Source organism: Natator depressus, chromosome 5 (assembly GCF_965152275.1).
Source record: "Natator depressus isolate rNatDep1 chromosome 5, rNatDep2.hap1, whole genome shotgun sequence".
Lineage (NCBI taxonomy): Eukaryota > Metazoa > Chordata > Testudines > Cheloniidae > Natator > Natator depressus.
Genome location: NC_134238.1, coordinates 20,982,520 through 21,003,260, shown reverse-complemented (window position 1 = coordinate 21,003,260; position 20,741 = coordinate 20,982,520). Strand labels below are relative to the sequence as shown.

General features: G+C 41.8%; 1 protein-coding gene and 1 long non-coding RNA gene across 6 annotated transcripts in view; one reads left to right on the top strand and one right to left on the bottom strand.

The window, feature by feature from the left end:
* NEDD4L (NEDD4 like E3 ubiquitin protein ligase) overlaps window positions 1-20,741 on the bottom strand; it is a 351,255-nt gene that overhangs the window by 81,014 nt on the left and 249,500 nt on the right. For all 5 annotated transcript variants that reach the window (XM_074952404.1, XM_074952405.1, XM_074952406.1 and 2 more), the window contains 2 exons: window positions 7,349-7,410; window positions 7,126-7,228 (listed from right to left, as the gene is read on the bottom strand). In XM_074952404.1, the coding sequence (XP_074808505.1) occupies window positions 7,126-7,228; window positions 7,349-7,410 (165 nt within the window). The remainder of the gene's footprint in view (window positions 1-7,125; window positions 7,229-7,348; window positions 7,411-20,741) is intronic.
* Window positions 1,091-20,741, top strand: part of LOC141987235 (uncharacterized) — a 47,098-nt gene continuing 27,447 nt past the window's right edge. The window contains exon 1 of the long non-coding RNA XR_012639475.1: window positions 1,091-1,216. This is a non-coding gene — a long non-coding RNA (uncharacterized LOC141987235). The remainder of the gene's footprint in view (window positions 1,217-20,741) is intronic.

Sequence of the window (20,741 nt, the reverse complement as noted above, 5' to 3'; positions counted from 1 at the left end):
ATTAGGACCTTGTGTGAGCCAGAAGGAGATCTAGCTCATGAAGTAAAGATATATAAAATCATATTTTAGCTAGGCAGATGGGGATAGATTCACAAAAGGACTCAGGTACCTAACTGCCACTTCAGACATTTAAGTTCAACTTTTCACAGTCATGGAGGTCCTCAAAGCCCGCACTCTGCTGCCCCTGCTCTGTAGGTGCCTAAAATCCTCAGGAGTCTGAGTTTCCAGCATTAAAGTCTCACCTACGTTTCTACCAGTGAGCATGCATGTAGCTGCCTCTGTCTAGGCACCCAAGTGCCCATCTCATGCGTAAGCCACAGCAGGATCCTCAAACTAGGCATTCCTTGGCCTATCTTGCCTGCAGGGCCTGATCTGGTAGGCATGCTCTGAGCATGCCTAAACTCACACAAAATGGCTGGGGGAGTGGGAAATGGATGAGAGGGACAAGGGATTTGAACTTGGATTTCCCACTTCTCCCTTAAGCACTGAACTATGGGATATCCTGATGTGGCGCTCTCTCAGTCTCTCTTGTTGAAGCTGTTCCACTGTGTATAAATAATTAAATGTGCATTGGGCCAGAAAGAGTGAGAATGATTCTGAAGTCCAGTGGTTAGGGCACTCACCTGAGAGAAGGGAGACCCAATTTTAAATCTCTTCTCCTCACCACGCAGAGGGGGAAATTTAAGCAAAGATAAGTCCCTTTGAAGGCCAGGATTGAGGACATACCCCTCTCCTTGGAATTTTCAACTGGCCAGCTAAGATGGCTCCCTGCTCAGCATGTTGGTTTGTGTGAATCCCAAATGCTTCACATGCATTATATAGAGTGCCTAGGTGCCTAACTGAGGGCTGCAGATTCCACTGGATGGCAAGGCACCTAAAAATTAGATGTTGCAACACTGAGCATTGCAACGTGTAAGTCCCTTTGTGGATCTAGCCCAGAATGACTCTGAATACAAAACAGGCACAGGGAGCAAAGGCTGAGTAAAATACTGCTGTTTTTTATACACTGAAAAGTGTACTTAGCCTTATAAGTAATTCATTAACCACACAGTGAGCTGTAGCTAACGAAAGCTTATGCTCAAATAAATTTGTTAGTCTCTAAGGTGCCACAAGTACTCCTTTTCTTTTTGCGAATACAGACTAACATGGCTGCTACTCTGAAACCTCTCAAATAATATGTTACTAATGGCAGTGGTGTCTTCAAATTCCAGTGCAGGTAAATAATTACTGTATTTATTCATTTTGCCTTATGTAATATTTTGAGACCTACTTTAGATTGTATAGTGATTGTTTATGACAGCTTCAATCCACTAATTGTAAATTCATCAATAAATATTTCACTCCTATAATTTTTTTTGAAAAAAAGTTAATTTTTTAAAACAGGTGCTGTGCTAATTACCAGGAAATGCAGATTTGCTTTGGAGGTCTCCCCCCGCTGAGAGAGACAAATATTTTAGGATGAGATACCGCCAAAAATTTACTTTTTAGTAAAACAGAGATTACTGTCACAATATGGACATATGACAACTGCAGACTCATGGTAGAGTAAAACAACAGTTGGGCTTTAACTAACATCCACTGTGAGATCTAACTGAAATTAGAACAAAACAGGAGTTGAGAATGTTATATAAATTTACTGCAAGGCAACTGCTGTGACTGAATGAGTTTTTACACTCTGCAAAGTCAGTCCTGCCAAGAAAGCGACAATGAAAAATGCATGAAGACAGTTGAATCAAAGTGATCCTCCTAAAGGGAGACTTATCTAATGTATTCTATTGTGTTTATGCCAAATATAAAATACTTGGATAGATTTTTCTGAAGGTTTTTAACCACTGAGTAAACTGCAGAAGAGGGAAAGTATTCAAGAGGGGATGAAAGAAAAATCATAATAGAACTACTGTAATTGAATAACGTAGAGTTTCAGAATCACTTGCAAGAGCTGGTGTGTTTGCAAAGGTATAGAGCATCAATACCTACATCAGAAGCAAGAGGGAGATTAACTTGTTACCAAAACTTAAACATTATCATAATCATCAGTACATGTCCCTCTTGCTAGGCTGGGTAGATGCTTAGGAGGGTGGAGATCTGACTGGACACCACAACGCAGATGAAACCAAACTCTTGATCATAACCATGATAACTTCATGAAAAAAACTGACTGTGAAATTCTTAACAAACATCACATCCACCATAGACTCTCCACTGCTGAGGACAGCCATACAGTCCCTGAAACCAGATAGTGAACAAACCGGCAGACAAAGGGGGCGCCATTGTAGTCCTCAACCATGATGACTACAACAACAAGGCCAACTGACTACTTTCTGACACCACTTATTATAAAGAACTCAAAGACGACCCCACACCACAATTTACCCTGGAACTTAAGGATGTGATCAAATCCTTCCCTAAACAACTCAAAGAGAAACTCTAGAAACTCATCCCCCATGAAACCACCTCAGGAGCCTTCTACGTGCTTCCCAAGATACACAAACAAGAGAACCAGGCAAACTCATCATATCTGGCCACAGCATTCCCACCAAAGAAATATTGGCATTCATAGAAACCATCCTCAAACCACTCACCACACAGAGAATCAGCTTCCTCCAGGACACAAATGATTTCCTCCACAAACTCCACAAGATTAACAACCTGCCTTAGAACATCATCCTTACCACCACAGATGTCACTTCCCTATGCACCAACATCGCCTCACAATGATGGCATAAGCTGCCTGCCTCAAATGTCGACAAGACAATGGACAACCCTCAGATATCCACCCCAAACACACCACCAAACTCATCCATTTCATCCTCACCCATAACAATTTTAAATTCAACAACAAATACTTTGTTCAAACCATGGGAACAGCATGGGTAGTAGGATGGCTCCCCAATATGCCAAACTTTTCATTAGCTACCTTGAAGAAGAATTGCTTGACAAGAGCACCAGAAAACCAATGGGATATCTGAGATACACAGATCATATTTCCATCTTCTGGACAGACAGCTTAAACTCCCTCATAGATTTTCCACAACAATTACAACCACCACCGCCCATCCATTCAACTTTCTCTGGAACATCCCCACACAAGCATCAACTTCCTGGACATCACAATCAGCTTCAGCAATGGAACCCTACAGACAACTATATACAAGAAACCCACGGATCACCATATCTACCTTCATAGATCCAGTAACCACCCCAAACACACAAGAAATCTGTTATCTACAGTCAGGCACTCAGACACCACAGAATATGCTGAGGAGAAAGTGCGGGATATATATACCTGAATACATTTAAAACAGGCTTCGCCAAACAAGGACACTCCACCAGAGAAGCAGATCCCATCATGAAATGGGCCACCCAAACACACCGAGAACCTGCTTCAATACAGAAATAAAACCCCCTCTGACAGCATACCCCTGGATGTCACCCCTCCCCACTGGAACCCATACCGGGTATCATCAAACAACTACAACCAATACTCGATGGGGACCCCATCCAAAAGAAATCTTCCCTTAACTCCCACTTGAGGCCTCCAAACCTCTCCAAGATCATCATCAGAAGCAAGCTCCCCACAGATCAGGACACACCAACTCAAAGCGGCACCAGACCCTTCCAGAACAACACTTGCAAAATCTGCAGACAAATCTCCATTGCTACAATGATCAACACCTCCCACAGCACACCTTTCAAGATCCACGGATCCTACATATGTCTCTCACAACACCTCATCCAGTGCACTAAATGCCCCAATAACAACTATGTGGATGAAACCAGACAATCCCTATGCTCGTGAATGAACTCACACAGGAAAATGATAAAAGACAACACCACCCCATCACCTCTGGGTGAACACCTTTCACGGAGCGATCACTCTATATCGGACCTCTCTCTCCTCATCCTCGAAGGAAACCTGTACCACACTTTCAAAAGACTAGCCTGGGAGCTTAAATTCATTACTCTGCTAGACATTAGAAATCATGGACTCAACAGAAACACTGGATTTATGGCTTATTCCAACAATCTTTAACCCACTAACCCTCTCTTTTTGTCCTATGACTGCAGAAGTGTTAACGGGCCACTCTACCTTGAATGGTCTCTTACAATACGTGCTAACTACTAAACAGTCTGTTCCACCTCGCATTTAGCTGAGATGCTGGGAGTACCTCCTCCAGACCTGAAGAAGAGCTTTGTGTGGCTCGAAAGCTTGTCTCTCTCACCTAGGCCATGTCTACACGTACAGCGCTGCAGTGATGCAGATGTGGTGATGACACTCTATGCCGATGGGAGAGAGCTCTCCCATCAGCATAAAAAAACCCACCTCCACAAGTAGCAGAAACTTATGCCGGCATAATTTATGTCACTCAGGAAGGTAGTTTATTATTATTGTCTCACCACAGGGTGGAGGGACAGATGACACTAAAGCCGGATCTACACTACAAACTTACATCAGTAGAACTACGTTGCTCAGGGGTATGAAAAATCTACACCTCTGAGCGATGCAGTTATACCAACCTAACCCCCCTGTGTAGACAGCGCTATGCCAATGGGAGAGCTTCTCTTTTCGACATAGCTACTGCCTCTTGTGGAGGTGGATTAACTATGCCCATGGAAGAAGCTCTGCCGACGGTGTTGTAGCATCTTCACTGACGTGGTGCAGCTGTGCCACTGCAGCTTTTTAAGTGTAAACCTGCCCTGAGGGTACGCTTGAGCTAGCATGCTAAAAATAGCAGTGTAACTGGGGGGTAGTGCAGGTAGCCACTCAGGCTAGCCACGTGAGTATATACCTGCCCAGACCCCCTGGGTACAAAGGTGTGCAGCTAGCCCACGCCATCACCTGTGCTACCCCCAGCTACATTGCTACACTGTACAGAGGGAGTCAGAACTTTCCCTGAAGAGGAGACAGAACACATGTATGTAAGAGGGGAAGAGAGAAAGCACGTATGCAGGAACTGTCAGATAAAGATGAACACAGGAATCACCATATTGGATCAAACCCATGGTCCATTCAGTCCAGTGTCCTGACCCAAACAATGGCCAGAACCAGATGCTTCAGAGGAAGAACCCTGCAGTAATCAGATGAGGAATAATCTATCCCGCAGCATAGGACTCATCCTGAAACACAAGGTCTAATATTCCTTCCAAAATATTTGTTGCCATTGATTATAATGCTGGATATTCTTGATAGCCATATAATGTCCAGTCCCTTTTTGAATCTTGTTAAATTCTTAGCCTCAATGAGTTCCTGTGGCAATGAGTTCCATTGATTAGTCATGTGTTGTGTGAAAAAGTATTTTCGTATACCAGTTTTTAATTTTCTACCTTTTAACTCAATTGAATGCCCCTTGTTCTTGTATTATGAGATAGGGAAGAGAGGGAGAACAGAAGTTCCTAATCTACCCTTTCTAGATTAGTCATTATTTTATATACTTTTATCATGTCCACTATTTTTCACCTCCTTTCTAAGGTTAACATTCCAAATCCTTTTTCACTCTTTTCATATGGGAGTTCTTCCAGCCTTTTGATCATTTTTGTTGCTCTTCTCTGAACCCTCACCAGTTCTGCATTATCCTTTTGAGACTGAGTGACTAGTACTGAACACAGTATTCTAGGTAAGGCCATGCCATTGATTTAATATAAAAGTATAAAGGCATTCTAATGTTTCAGGTGTTATTCCCCATCCCATTTCTTAACATAGTTAGCTTTTTTGAATGCAGTTTCACAATGGGCAGAGATGTTCACTGAGCCAAATACAATGATGCACGGACTCCAGAAAAGGAAAGCAAGTGCAGTGGGGAAAGGGGTAAGAGGATACCATAGAAGAAAAGAGTGGAAAAATGAGAGGGAATGAGAATGGTGGATAGACAACACAGTGATGGAGTAAGATGGAATGAGAGTGTGGAAGTAGAGGAAATGAGAGCAAGAAGGAAGTAATGGGAAGAAGAGTGAGAACATTTGCACCAGGAAAAATGACAGGAACAAGGAAGTAGAAAGAAGAAGAAGAGAAGTAGTGGTACTTAAAATTGGCCACACTTTATATTAGGGTTCCTTGAAGAAATAGTTTATAAAGGGATAATAAATTGTAAATGTTTTAATCAATGGTTAATCAATTATTATTGAGTCCACTGGTCAACAGGCTACTCATGGATTGCTTTTATAACACCTTCTCCTGATATCCTTTAACCATGCATAAGATGTATGACTTATGTCTGTACATATGCATATGGCATCTATTAATCATTTATTAATCCTTCTAAAATTATTTATGAAGGTAACTAATATTAAAAAAAATGTGACCTCAAAATTAGACCAAGGGAATAAACAGTGGAGCAAAAAGAGGTGTAGATACATGCTCTTAAAAAGGAAAGGCAAGAGGAGTGAACGAAAGAATGAAAAAGAGTAAAAATCAAAGAGAACATAGTAAGTTCATTTTAAAATTATTTGTAATAGAAAGGTGAACACTAAAATGATACAACAAACAAAAAGACGCTTGCTTTCATCACGAAAATAGGGCTGTGGAAAAAGGTTCCTTTTTGGTGGAAAATAAAGCAAAAACTTAATTAAATGGGTGGCAATAAAAACGGACCAAAAATAAAGAAATATAGCACTTAACGAAAATTCAGTGCAGGAGGGTTTGGTTGTTTTGTTTTGTTTTGTTTTGTTTTGGGGGGGGGGGGGGGAAGAGGGGTATTGGGTAGGTGAGGGGGTGCCAGCTAGTGCACCTTGTCTGGGCACTAAAGGAAGAAAAACTGCCAGGTTCAAAAAGACACAAATATAATAAACTGAGACAGACTTCATTTGTCTAATCAAGATAAAAATCTTATAATTAAGTAGATTCTTTGGAGGAAGGAGTCTTAAATACATTATTTTTCTGATGACAGCAAAATGTACAATAATTGCCTTGACTTGAAATGACTCATGACAAAGGCAGAGGAGACTAAATAAACCAGTAATTTCCTCCAGTCGATTTCTTCAAAAATCATCATTTACCCTTCCTCCATGTACTACAGGATGGCATTGTGTTGAGATTTATACCTGGTCTTTAATGAGCCCAAAAACTTCAACATGGTTATAATATGGGACTGGGGGGAAATAGTAAGGGAAATAAGTGAAATTTTTTACCTCAGATTCCTCCCTTTGTTCACTAGTTTCTTCCTCTTGTCCTCCATTTTTTGGCATATAGGCCATTTTCAGTCTCAAGAAACCCTTTACCCGAGATTTGTGGCTAAAGAACAAGACAATATTAACAAAGGAGATTAATCAAGCAGTATTATTTTAAAAATAAAGTATCATTTCTTTACTAAGTTAGTTAAACAGAATTTTTGTTGGATACAAAACCCCTCACCTTCTTGGTCTGAGAAGGAAATCCTTAAATGTGTATGGCCTTTCCATGGTTGGGTCTTCTGTCTAAAGTCATAAAAAAAATAAATTGAAGTGCTGACTCTCAAGAATACACAAATACACATTACATTTGTTATAAGGGTTTACTAGAAACACTTGAAAAACATGTTTGAATAAATTAAAGTCAAAGGAAGCGCTGGTCTACCAGTAAGAGGTGATATTTATAGGTGTTGCATATTATTGAATAATAGGTCCACTAGATGTCGCTATAAACACCAACAGTAAGTTGGACCAGCAATCATTTATGTACACTATTGAAATATTTACAAATCAGTGAAGAGAGGAAGAAAAAAAAATCTGAGTAAAACAACTCACTATAACTTGCTCCAGCCACCTAACAGTAATGTTTTAAAATTACAGTGCATTGTGCTCTGATTTCAGCCAGAAGAAGCTGCATAAATATATGAATAACATTTCTCACCCCTTTGAAGAAGGTTAATAAAACACTATTCAGCTATAAAATTAGCTTTCATTTCAGGATTTCACAGCACATCACAAAGACATCTAAGTCTCTCAACAAATCCACAAGGCAGCTAAGTAACACCAAGCACAGAGGTTACATTTTCTGATGTGCAATGTTACCAATTCTCCTAATTTTATCATGAATGTCACGATATTTGCTGGTTTTCTTAAAGCTGTAGCTCTTGGAGTCTTTTGCTTACAAGAGAATCTCATCTTTCATTTAACATCCTCCCTACCCCTCCAAGATTCTAGCCTTTAAGGTTGTGGAAAAGCTTGGGAACATGAACCATAAGACTCAAAAACCAGAAGTCAAATGAGAACCAAAAATGTATTGTTTTTTTTTTAAACCCATGAATTTTGGGGGCCTGATTCAAGATTTTTGTACACTTGGGGTTGGCAATACTGTAATTGTACACTAGTTGTCCGCTCACACAGAGCTAGCTCAAATCTGATTTCCAGGAGTGCTGGGCTCCCAAAACTCCACTTGAAGACCATAAGAGCTCCAAGTCCTCAGCATCTCCAAAAATCAGAAGGGTATTGTAGTGAGGCAGAGTGGCCTCCATCCGGACTGGAGAACAAGGGAGCACTACACTCCCCTTGGTGGGTGGAGCCAAACCCACCCCACCACACCCCCCTTGCCAGAAGTACCAGGGCGGGGCAGGAAATATGAAAGGAAGGCTCTGCAGCAGAGTTGGGCTGGAGCCAGCAGAGAAGACAGATGCCTCCGCCTTGCTGCAGCACCCAGGAGCAGAACCTGTACCCTGCCGCGCCCTGTCCCCAGAGGAGATGAACACAGACGAGGACTTGCCAGGACTACCAGCGGCTGTATACCCCGAGGAGCCTGAGAACCTGTGGAGGCTAGAGGTACCAAACCCCGGGGAGGTAGGATGTAGCCCAGGGGCAGCCCACGACTGGCTGGCTACAGGGCTGACCGCATCTCAGTTGGCGTGTTGTGGCTGGAACCCTGCCGACCCAGTGACAGACCACTCTGCCACTGTTCGGGCCCTGGGCTGGAACGCGGTGGAGTAGGGCGGGCCCGCGTCCCCCTGCCATCCCAACCCCGGGGTAGCAGACTCCCCACTTTAGGCCAGGAGGCCTGTGCTCTGTGAACCTCCCTGCTAGCACCCTAGACTGCTTGCTGGATGTGCAAACCCCTTTCAGAGCCCCTAGACTGTATGGGCGCTCCCCCTTACCTGAACTCCAAGACTGTGTGTGTTTGTTGGCTGCCTGAGCAGCCTGCTCCCTGCTCTGCCCCACCCAAAGGACCAGAGCTAATTGACTGTTTGTTTGCTGGCTGGCTGCCTGAGCCCACAAGCCCAAGCTAAAGCCTGCTCCCTGCTCTGCCCCGCCCAAAGAGCTACAGCTTATTGACTTGGTGTATTTGCTGGCTGCCTGAGCTGGGAGGCTGAGGCTACAGCCTGCTACCAGCCCAGCCAAAGGACAACTGTTAAGTGTTGTCAGCCCCATTGAGGGGCTATGAGCTAGAGACTACGCCGGGCGCTGCCCACCACGGGGCAAGAGCCCCAGACTGTTGTTGTCTGTTTGCCTCTGTCAGACAGACCCAGAGCTCTAGACTGTTTACAGCTCGCCCCCCGATGTGACCCAAGCCTGAGGACTGAACTCGAACAGAACGAGGCAGAGTGGCCTCCATCCAGACTGGAGAACGAGGGAGCACTACAGGTATCTCCAACTGGGCACTCCACATTAATGGACACTTCTGAAAACTTGGGTTCAACTGATTTGTCCATGGTCGTTATAGAACCATACAGCTGGAAAGCAGACCAAGGAGCACTGATTCCCATTCCCAACTGTAAATTCAAGGTCTTGTGTGTTGTATTTGCAAAAAAGGTAAAAAGTCACTGATCAATATTCAAAGATTAAAAAAACTCCACACTAATTCCTTCAGGGTTTATAATTAAAGTACCATGCAGTTTTTTCATCTGAAAAGTCCTCCTTTCCTGCAAGTCATTTCCTGCATTCCATTTCCACTGAATTCCTATAAGAGACATATTTCCTTCTTTTAAAGAAGAAAGAATTAACAAGTGGACAGAATTCTAAAATATGTATAGAGATTAGATTTATCACTCCTCACTTCTATAATGTTTTACCACACTGAGTGGCATAGAGAATGTAAACATAAGTCCTGAACTCTGCTTTATTAGCTCCATCTTGTAGATGGCAAAGTTGAAGTTCAGAGACTTGCCAAACAAGTCAACAGAAGAGACAGGATGAAAACTTAATCAAAGAACTCTTAAACTTTACTATGATGCTTTTCAGTAATAAAAGAAAGAATTAATGAGAAAAAAATTGATAATCATTTCATTTGTCAAATCTTCTATGTGGTTCCTTTAACATCAAATTACTATTGATACCTTATTACAAGGCATGTGGATAACTCACGATTACAGAGTCTGGAATCTTAGCCATGCACAGGTTAACACTGTGTTGAGACATCTTACTGATTGTGGAGAGAGAACTGGGAGTAGCTAATGCCTCTTCACACTAACTTACACAATATGTGCCTCTGTCAGCTCTCGCTCTTTATTTTTCATTTTGGCTAACTAATGCTACTAAAAATGAATGTAAAAATACCATGTGATTGTCCACACCATATGTGCTCTATAATATCTTGTATGAGATTACACTACATATTATAACAGTAAAAAGAAAAGGAGTACTTGTGGCACCTTAGAGACTAACCAATTTATTTGAGCATAAGCTTTCCTGAGCTACAGCTCACTTCATCGGATGCATACTGTGGAAAGTGTAGAAGATCTTTTTATATACACACAAAGCATGAAAAAATACGTGTATATAAAAAGATGTATGTATTCCTATAATACATAGCATAGGAATTAGTTCATGTAAATTTTTGTCACTTTCATGCAATACTATGTTCTGTGGCAGAGCTCCGACCTTGTCCCCGTGGGTCCCGCGCTATCTGTTCCCTGCTCTGGTCAGTCAGGGAACAGAAAACTGTTAATCCAGTGGCCAGTATATCTGCCTTCTGCTACACCCAACTGGCCTGGGTCTATCACAGTTCATACATTAAAACATAAACCAATTGAAAACTATACCCTCATATATGATGTAAGTTAATACAAGGATAAGGTATATACTATTTATTAAATCCAAAAGTATGTTCAAATAATGTCAGGATTGCAACCAAGAAATTAAACGTTACTGTATCAGTCAAACATATCTTAAGATATAAAATACAGGGTTACTTTGCTTTATTTACAAACATTAATGGATAGAAAGTCACTGAAAATGGAATAAGGATTTATTTATAAACATTTATTTATGCAGAAAATAAAAAAAATTGGTGGGATCCAAGCTTTTTGTGCCCTGGGCTCTCAATTTTTGACATTTTCACTTTTAGTCAATTTAAAATAGGGAAATAATAGCTGGCAGAATATCAGGAGCACAAAAAGGCAAACAAACAAACAAAAAAAAGCAAAAGAAAATTTGTTTTAGGCATAAATATTTACTGAAAAAAACCTCTGGATTTTCTGGGACCAATAAATGGTGATAAATAGGCAGTCATATATATTGATCCAACTGGAATGACTCCACCCATGAAGTAAATATTCAAGTAATTCATTCCCCTGCCACTCCAAAACCGTTACTGTGTGCAAGACTGGAGTAGCTTAGAAATGTATTTAAAAGCTGTATTATATAGTGAATAGGGACTACAAAAGCTGCATGAAAACATATATTTAACTCACATATTAAAGAAAGATAGCTTCTTCAATGTGCAGAGCCCTGACCAAGAGAAGACGCGAGCTACAAAAAAGATCATGAGTTTTTTACACCTCCAGTCCTATTGCTGGATTGGGAGACTGGGTCAAGTTCTGAGTTGCACAATTTGTAAGGAAAGTGGGGCACTCTGTGGCCTACCACTTTGCTAGTTCTCTAGGCTGGTCCTGAGCAAAACGCCTTCTAACACTATAGTGCTAGTAGTGGGTAGCCACTTTTCAGAGTTTTAAATTTCAGCCATTTGACATTTTCCCTTGCTGCATCCCTCCTCCATGACCCAGCACAATATCTCCAGCATTTCTGAGGAGTAATTGCTCCAAAGGAAGTTACTAAGATTGGTAGGTTGGCCATCCAGGAAACCTAAGGCAAAAGGAGTCCAGTCATAGCAGACCTCAAAGATAAAAAGAGGTCTGTGGCAACGCTTAGCAAGTTGGAAACCTCCTGTGAGAGAATCCCGACTTGCATTTATCTACTAGAACCAAGTTTCCTTGAGAAGGAAGACTTCCATCCCACAGCAGTGAGTGGCTGAATGCATTGCATGTGTGGGATTGGGGAAGGCTGTTTAGTCTGTCTTCCTGTCTTGCCACTGGCATTATGTTACCTTTTAAGGGACCTCTTTTCACTCCCAATCACAACAGGGTACGAGTGCCATTCCATCTATTAAGTATCAGGGAGTAGCTGTGTTCGTCTGTATCCACAAAAACAACAAGGAGTGTGGCACCTTAAAGACTAACAGATCTATTTGGGCATAAGCTTTCGTGGGTAAAACCCACTTCTTCAGATGCATCCATCTATTATAAGTGCTGAAGCAAATCTCGCTGTCTTTCAATGGCTAATCCAGCTCTTCCACTGTTCTCACTGATAGCCTCTTAAACATTTGAACAACACCTGCTCAGCCTGTTTTCTTAAAGGGCCAGCTCTAAATGAGGCCCTTTAAAGTATCAGAGGTGAAATCCAGACCTCACTGAAGTGAACAGGAGTTTTTCCATTGGCTTTAGTGGGGCCGGAATTACACCTGGGATTCGTTTACCAGTTTCTAAATTTTGAAAAGCTTCCAGTCTCCAAGTTTCCATATGTACAGGGGGCAGCTTACATAGAAGGAATGAGGGGCACAATAACCACATCAACAGGTTGAATATGCTACGAGAATTAAAGGGAGCCAAACTTCACCGTTGATTTCATGGTTAAATGGGGACTATATATAATTTAGGTCTGAATTTAGACTGCTGCATGGAGACTGTGTGCAGCCCCATAATGGCTGGAAGGAAACAAATAGATAACTGGAATCTTATAGAATTAAGTTACAATACAAGCCTTTCAGCTACAATAGGTGACTGTTGACAATGAAATCAATGAAACACAACACCTGATTTTGTTAGAGCAATTCAACAGCTCAAGTAGTTTTTCCATAAGGATTTATGGGTCATACTGGGAAGACTTTCATCTGTCTGTTTCATGACAATCAATGACAAGGACACAATACTGTGTCAATACAGCACTATGATTATCTGTGGCTTTGGGAATATGACTCTGTGAAACTGAAGCTTACACAGAAGCTACAGTTAATGGTCACCAGTTAGCCAGTGTACAGTTAATCAAAGAGTCCAAATAATAAACACAAGGACAGAAAAGTTACATTGTTCTCAGTGTTTGAGACTTGGACATATTCAGTTCTGGACAAGTGCCATAAAAGCTACACTCAGGTAAAAGTACAGTTATACGGGCTGATGTTTAATAAAGCATACCTGGAAATTAATGCCATATGCCACAGGAAGGGAGGGACAGGGGTTCTCAAACCTTTACAACCTGCAACCTCAAAAAAAAAAAAAAGTGCACCCTCTCCTCACCCCATCCTCATACGGGTTCCTTAATCACACTTCTTTGCACCACTATCCCAAATATTTGAGCTAAGTTTTAAAAAATCTGGAATGCATTCATTCATTGAACTATAATGTGACAAAAATTAGGCAACTACATTCTGACTACAGAAATGTAGTAATTACACATTACCATATATTAAAAGCTATGGGTTATTTATAAAGAATGTTCTAGATTGCACAGCTACCACAGACTTTGTATTATTATTCACAATTTCTAAAATAGAATCACTGCATCATAGAAATGTAGGACTGGAAGGGACCTCAACAGGTCATCTAGTCCAGTCCCCTGCACTGAGGCAGGGCTAAGTACAGTAACTCCTCACTTAAAGTTGTCCCAGTTAACCTTGTTTCGTTGTTACGTTGCTGATCAATTAGGGAACATGCTCATTTAAAGTTGTGCAGTGCTCCCTTATAACGCTGTTTGGCAGCCGCCTGCTTTGTCCACTGCTTACAGGAAGAGCAGCCCGTTACAGCTAGCTGGTGGGGGCTTGGAACCAGGGTGCACTGGCAGCCCCCATATCTGCTCCCCTAAGTTCCCTGTGCAGCAGCCGCCCAGCAGGCTATCAATTGCCAGAAGTTCAGCTGTCCCTCCCCCCTCTGCCTTGGAGCTGCTCCTGGGAGCCTCCCGCTTGCAGTGCAGGGAAGGGGGGGAAGAGGGAAGCTAATGTCAGGGTGTTCCCCGCCCCCCCAGCTCCTGCCCCCTGCTTACCCCTTCTCCATATAGAGCAGGGTGGGGACAGGACAGGGCTCAGGACGGAGAGAGCTTGCTGAGCTTTCTGGCAGCAGCTTCCTGATCACAACTTCCTGATCTTTTTAAAGGCAATGTACTTAGAATGGTGTCAGCATACTTAAAGGGGCAATGCACATCTCTCTCTTTCCCACACACAGGGTGTGTGTCTCTGTCTGCCATGCTGTCTCCCTTCCCTCCATTCGTGCTGCCTTGTAGAGTGTGAGGCTACATTAACAACAATATGTTAACCCTTGCGGGCTCAGCCAAGTGCTAGTTCATCAGTTAGCAGTAAGGCATTCCCTGGGAAATATCCCATCCTCTTTCATGCTCTGACTTCACCACCTCAACCCAAGCTTCACAATCATCATTGCTGTGTACAGTATTCAATTGTTTGTTTAAAATTTATACTGCATGCGTGTATACAATCTTTTGTCTGGTGAAAAAAATTTCCCTGGAACCTAACCCCCCCTATTTACATTACTTCTTATGGGGACACTGGATTCCCTCAACATCGTTTCGCTTAAAGTCACATTTTTCAGGAACATAACTACAACGTTAAGCAAGGAGTTACTGTATTATCTAGACCATCCCTGACGGGTGTTTGTCTAACCTACTCTTAAACCTACCCTAAACCTAACCTACCCCAATGATGGAGATTCCACAATCTCTCTAGGTAATTTGTTCCACTGCTTAACTACCTTTACAGTTAGGAAGTTTCTCCTAATGTCTAATTTAAATCTCACTTGCTCCAATTTAAGCCCATTGCTTCTTGTCCTACCCTCAGGGGTTAAGGAGAATAATTTATTACCCTCCTCTTTATAAGAAACTTTTTCATACTTAAGGACAGTTATGCCCCCACTCAGTCTTCTCTTCTCCAGACTATGCAAACCCAGTTTTTTCAATCTTTCCTCATAGTTCATCATTTAATCATTTTTGCTTGAGAGGACTTTCTCCAACTTGTCCACATATTTCCCAAAGTATGATACCCAGAACTGGACCCAATATTCCATCTGAGGCCTTGTCAGTGCTGAGTAGAGTGGAAGAATAACTTCTTGTGTCTTGCTTACAGCACTCCTGCTACTACATTCCAGAATTACGTGCACTTTTTTTTGCAACAGTATTACATTGTTGACTCATACAACAGTAATATTGCATTCTAAATGATACTGAATATCATTACTAAACTTGCATTATTACTTCAGTTTTATTTGGATAGGAATTCCCTTCAATAATTCAAAACAGTAAAAGAATTTATTTTAGTACATTTGCTACAGTCAGAGGTCAATCATTTTAAAAAAATATTTTTGAAGTAAGATTTTCATTAACTTGATTGCCTTATTTATTCCTTTCTGCAGTTAACATCTGTAGAAAACTCACTGTTAGCTTTTGGGGAGTTCTTCTGTAACAGGAAATTGTCACAGAAGGACCTTTCTGTGTAAGTCACCCCCAAAGAACCCCACCTAGATGAATGGGAGCTTCTTAATAACCCTCCAGCTGCTGTTCAGCAGCTTCTCATGCCATGCTGTGCCCCGGGTGTTCTAGGTCCAATTTGAAGACTCAGATCTGTCCATCCCCACCAATAGCAAAAAACCACACACAGCACTAAGTATTTTTACAAAGGAAACTTCCTACCCTTCACTGAAACAATCTAATTTATTAGCTCAACCCAGTCTATCTGCCTTGCTTCCTAGTTCTCCACAGAAATAACTGCCAGATCACTTAACCTTTCCTGTCCCATGGACGTTCTTAGATAGGACTTGATTAATGTTAGTTTGCTTTCATTAGCAGCCATGGTTACAGGAAGGCAGCAAAATATACGCCGTTCTGTTTCCATGTTAGGGAAACTCACATCTAAAGATCTTTCATGTATGTAGCTAAGGAGATCAAAGGGTACCTTTGTTTCCAAGTCATCCTTAAAGATTCATTTACAAAAACTGGCAAAGTGCTCAATTTTGTTTTCAAAACTCTCCTACTTTAAATTCTCTGGGTAGATGCTTGCTAAGTTTCAAGCGTGCCTCTTTAGGTTTTTGCTGCTGTGACTTAGTTTCCCGCTCGTAAAAAAAGCGAACCTTTCTCTGACTTCATCATACGTACGCATACTATTCTCCAAATTGTGTTAATATTGTGTCTAAGATAGGTTTTGAAAACTTTTTCAGGATCTGATGAACTTTTGTTCTTTGCAAGTTCACCTGGCATTATTTTTCTCCTTTGAGGTCATTTCTCTTTGAGCTGCATGGATATTCCTAACATTTCAGTCTGCAAAGCTGGAGCTTTCTTACATGAAATGACCCCAGAAGCTCATAATTCTGGCAAAGCATCTTGAAGGCCATCAAGTAAACTGTAAGTCATTTGAATGTCAAGATCCAGACTCTAATTTTTTGCTCATAATGTTAATTTTTGACAAGATAGTAGATCGTATTTCTGCCAAAACAACAATTGAAAGCTCTGGTTTGCAAGCTATCACCTTCCAACTTAAATTCTAGTGTAAGATTGCGTGAAGACATGGTCTGTCAAAAAGCATAAAAAAACACCCTCAACCTGATTTCTTAGGGGTTGGATTCCCTCTGCCTTTGCTGACCATCTTGTCATGTTTTGGCATTTTTCATGCTAATATGCTTTTTCAACATATCCCAATGACTAGTAGAAGCAGAAACCAACGTATGCAATTGTTGAACAATTCCAACTTGAGGAACAATCATTAAGCAGCTTCCCCCATAGTTTCAGTGAATGGGCAGCACATGGGACAAAAGATGTGCTGATTTACCTGCTGAATTTGATTTTGAACACTGTTGTATGCTGCAGCCACGTTAGCTCTGTGTCACAGCTGTGGCCCTTGCAATCAGCCATAACTAAACAGTTCCTCCCCCACAGCTTCTTTAATATCCACACCAGAACAGGGAAGAGTATCTACAAAGCTCTCAACACCTTCATTCCATTTTTCAGAACCAGAGCATACCTTAACACCGGATATATTTGTTCCATTCAGTAAAGATCTGGAGTGCAAACAAACATAATAGAGAAGTATTTAGCTATCCTAAACTCATCAAAAATAAATAGTCTGCCATACCTTTCTTGTCATCCTATCTATAAATTCATTTTGAATTTGGTGTGATAAGTACCTCACTTTTGCAGTACTGGTTTTAATAGCTTCCACATTATCTTGCAACACACTATCATACCTTGCAAGCATTTCAAGTAAACCCCAAAAGTTAGCACTACAAGGACTGTTTAATTTCTCATCTCAATCCTAAGTACAGCAAAAGAGGATGTAAAATATGGCACCACGTGTTCTTCTGCACTTGTTAGCAGGTTTGTATACCCTTCTCAACTGTGAGAACCATTTCCAATCGTTCTGAAAATTTCATCCAGTGGGTGATTGCCTCCATGTATTCCTTTGAACATTAGTGTACAAATTTGCCAACACAAAAGTGGAAAAAGTTTGTGAAAGCAGTTTTATGAAAGGAAAATGATGAACTTGGCTGGAAAAGCAAAGAAACAAAACAGAATGAGGTGGCAAGCCTAACTGTACATGAACCAAGATCACGGGTGGAATTCCCCATTAGGTGTTTGATAAAGAACCACAATTTTAATACTTGCCTTCTTTTGCATTCACTTGGCAAAAAGTTTTGTTCTAAATTAACAATGGGACAGTTTTCTATGAAAAACAGGCTAACAGACTCCATCACTTGGAACCAAATAGCTGGATCTGTCTTGTCAAAGACAAAATTCTGCCCCATGCTTTCAATAATCAAACCACTTTCATTGTCCACATCCATAAGTGGCACGAGCAACTAGCGGGCAACTTTCTGTGTCTAGAATCAGATACTCTGGCACTCAACAAACCTGACAAACCCAAATCAGCATCCTCACTAGCTAAGGAAGGCTCAGAAGTGAAAGCAACAGAATCATCTGCAGATTTTTCAGTTGGAACATGGTTGAACTTTGCACATTTCATGCAATGTTGTAGATTCAAACTTTTCTGATCTTTTTCACGGGCCTGCTGCAGCTTGCGAGCACCACTCTTGTGTTTGCAGATATTCATGTTGGAAATCACAGCTGACCATAAGAATTCACCCATCAAGCTCTTCACAAATTAATTGCTAGGTTTGGACTGACTACGGTAGCTGGTGAAAGATCTAGTGAATATCTGTGAAACTAGGAGCTATAACCTGTGCTTGAAGTGGGGTTGGGTGTAGAAGACCCCCCAACATTTTCTGAACCTCAAGAAGGGTCACTGAGGCCTGCACAGACCTACTGCCTCATACAGCTACCCTGACTCCGCACCACCCTGCCATGGACAGGTACTGCCCACTCATTGGCCCACCCATCAGTAAACAGGGAGTAGGCAATACCTGCATCCATGGGGAAGTGGAGCAGAGGTAGCAGTTCTGGGTGGGAATGGTGCAGCCTAGAAATTGTGGAGGGGCCAGGAGATGCCAGAGGGGGCATGGATCGTCCCACACTGGCCACCCAGCATCTTATAGGGACAGGCTCTGAGCTGAGCCCAGAAGAGAGAGAATGGAGTGGGGCAGGGAGGAGCAGGAATGGGAGGGCAGAAACAGAAGCCCCAGCATAGACCCAAGGACTGAGACCCCTTCCTCACCTTCCGCCTGTCACTGTACCCCCATCCCCAGAGAGACTCCAGACCCCATCAAATCCCACTGCACCCCCAGCCACACCAATGCCAAGCCCTCTGAATCTGACTGCACCACCAGCCCTGTGTCCCCAAAGAACCCACCCCAAATCTCAAAGCTTCCAATCCTAGTGAATTTCACTGCATCCCCAGCTCCCTATCCACAGACAGATCTTCCCATATCTGAGAATCCTACTGAATTTCACAGCGTGTCCAATTCCCGCTGCCCCAACACCAGTAAATCTCACTGCAACCCCATCTCCAGAAAGACCCTCCCTTATTTTGGTGTAGATATCAGTGACATCTGCAAAGCATTAAATGTAGCCCCTGAATACACCATTTGGGGTATGAAATGGAGAAGCCTGGGGCCACGCAATGGAAGAAAAGAGTGAAGTTAAAAAAAAAAGGGGAGGGGGGATCCCTTTATAGGCCCAGTTGCACTGGATCCATTTTAACCCCCCTTAACATAGCCCTGTTCTCATACCGCAGGCTACGAAAGGCATCTTTTAAAAAGTGGAAGTCAAATCCTAGTGAGGTAACTAGAAAGGAGCATAAACACTGCCAAATTAAATGTGAAAATGTAATAAGAAAAGCCAAAAAGGAGTCTGAAGAACAGCTAGCCAAAAACTCAGAAGGTAATAACAAAATGTTTTTTAAGTACATCAGAAGCAGGAAGCCTGCTAAAAACCAGTGGGGCCCCTGGACGATCGAGATACAAAAGGAGCACTTAAAGATGATAAAGTCATCGCAGAGAAACTAAATGAATTCTTTGCTTCAGTCTTCATGGCTGAGGATGTTAGGGAGATTCACTAGAGGAGGTTTTGGAATTAATTGAGAAACTTAACAGTAACAAGTCACTGGGACCAGATGGCATTCACCCAAGAGTTCTGAAAGAACTCGAATGTGAAATTGCGGAACTATTAACTATGGCTTGTAACCTGTCCTTTAAACAGCTACTGTACCCAATGACTGTAAAATAGCTAAAGTAATGCCAATATTTAAGAAGGGCTCTAGAGGTGATCCTGGCAATTACAGACTGGTAAGTCTAACGTCAGCACCAGGCATATTAGTTGAAACAATAGTAAAGAATAAAATTGTCAGACAAATAGAAGAGCATAAATTGTTGTGCAAAAGTCAACATGGTTTCTGTAAAGGGAGATCATGTCTTACTAATCTGTTAGAGTTCTCTGAGGGGGTCAACAAACATGTGGACAAGGGGGATCCAGTGGACACAGCGTACTTAGATTTCCAGAAAGCCTTTGACAAGGTCCCTCACCAAAGGCGCTTACGTAAATTAAGTTGTCATGGGATAAGAGGGAAGTTCCTTTCATGGATTGAGAACTGGTTAAAAGACAGGAAACAAAGGGTAGGAATAAATGGTAAATTTTCAGAATGGAGAGGGGTAACTAGTGGTGTTCCCCAAGGGTCAGTCCTAAGACCACTCCTATTCAACTTATTCATAAATGATCTGGAGAAAGGGGTAAACAGTGAGGTGGAAAAGTCTGCAGATGATACTAAACTGCTCAAGATAGTTAAGACCAAAGCAGACTGTGAAGAACTTCTAGTTACCTCACTAAGATTTGACTTCCACTTTTTAAAAGATGCCTTTTATAGCCTGCGTACAGATGTGGTCCCCTCATCTCAAAAAAGATATACTGGAATTAGAAAACGTTCAGAAAAGGGCAACTAAAATGATTAGGGGTTTGAAACGGGTCCCATATGAGGAGAAGAGGCTAGGACTTTTCAGCTTCGAAAAGAGGAGACTAAGGGGGGATATGACAGAGGTATATAAAATCATGAGTGGTGTGGAGAAAGTGAATAAGGAAAGGTTTCAGAGTAGCAGCCGTGTTAGTCTGTATCCGCAAAAAGAAAA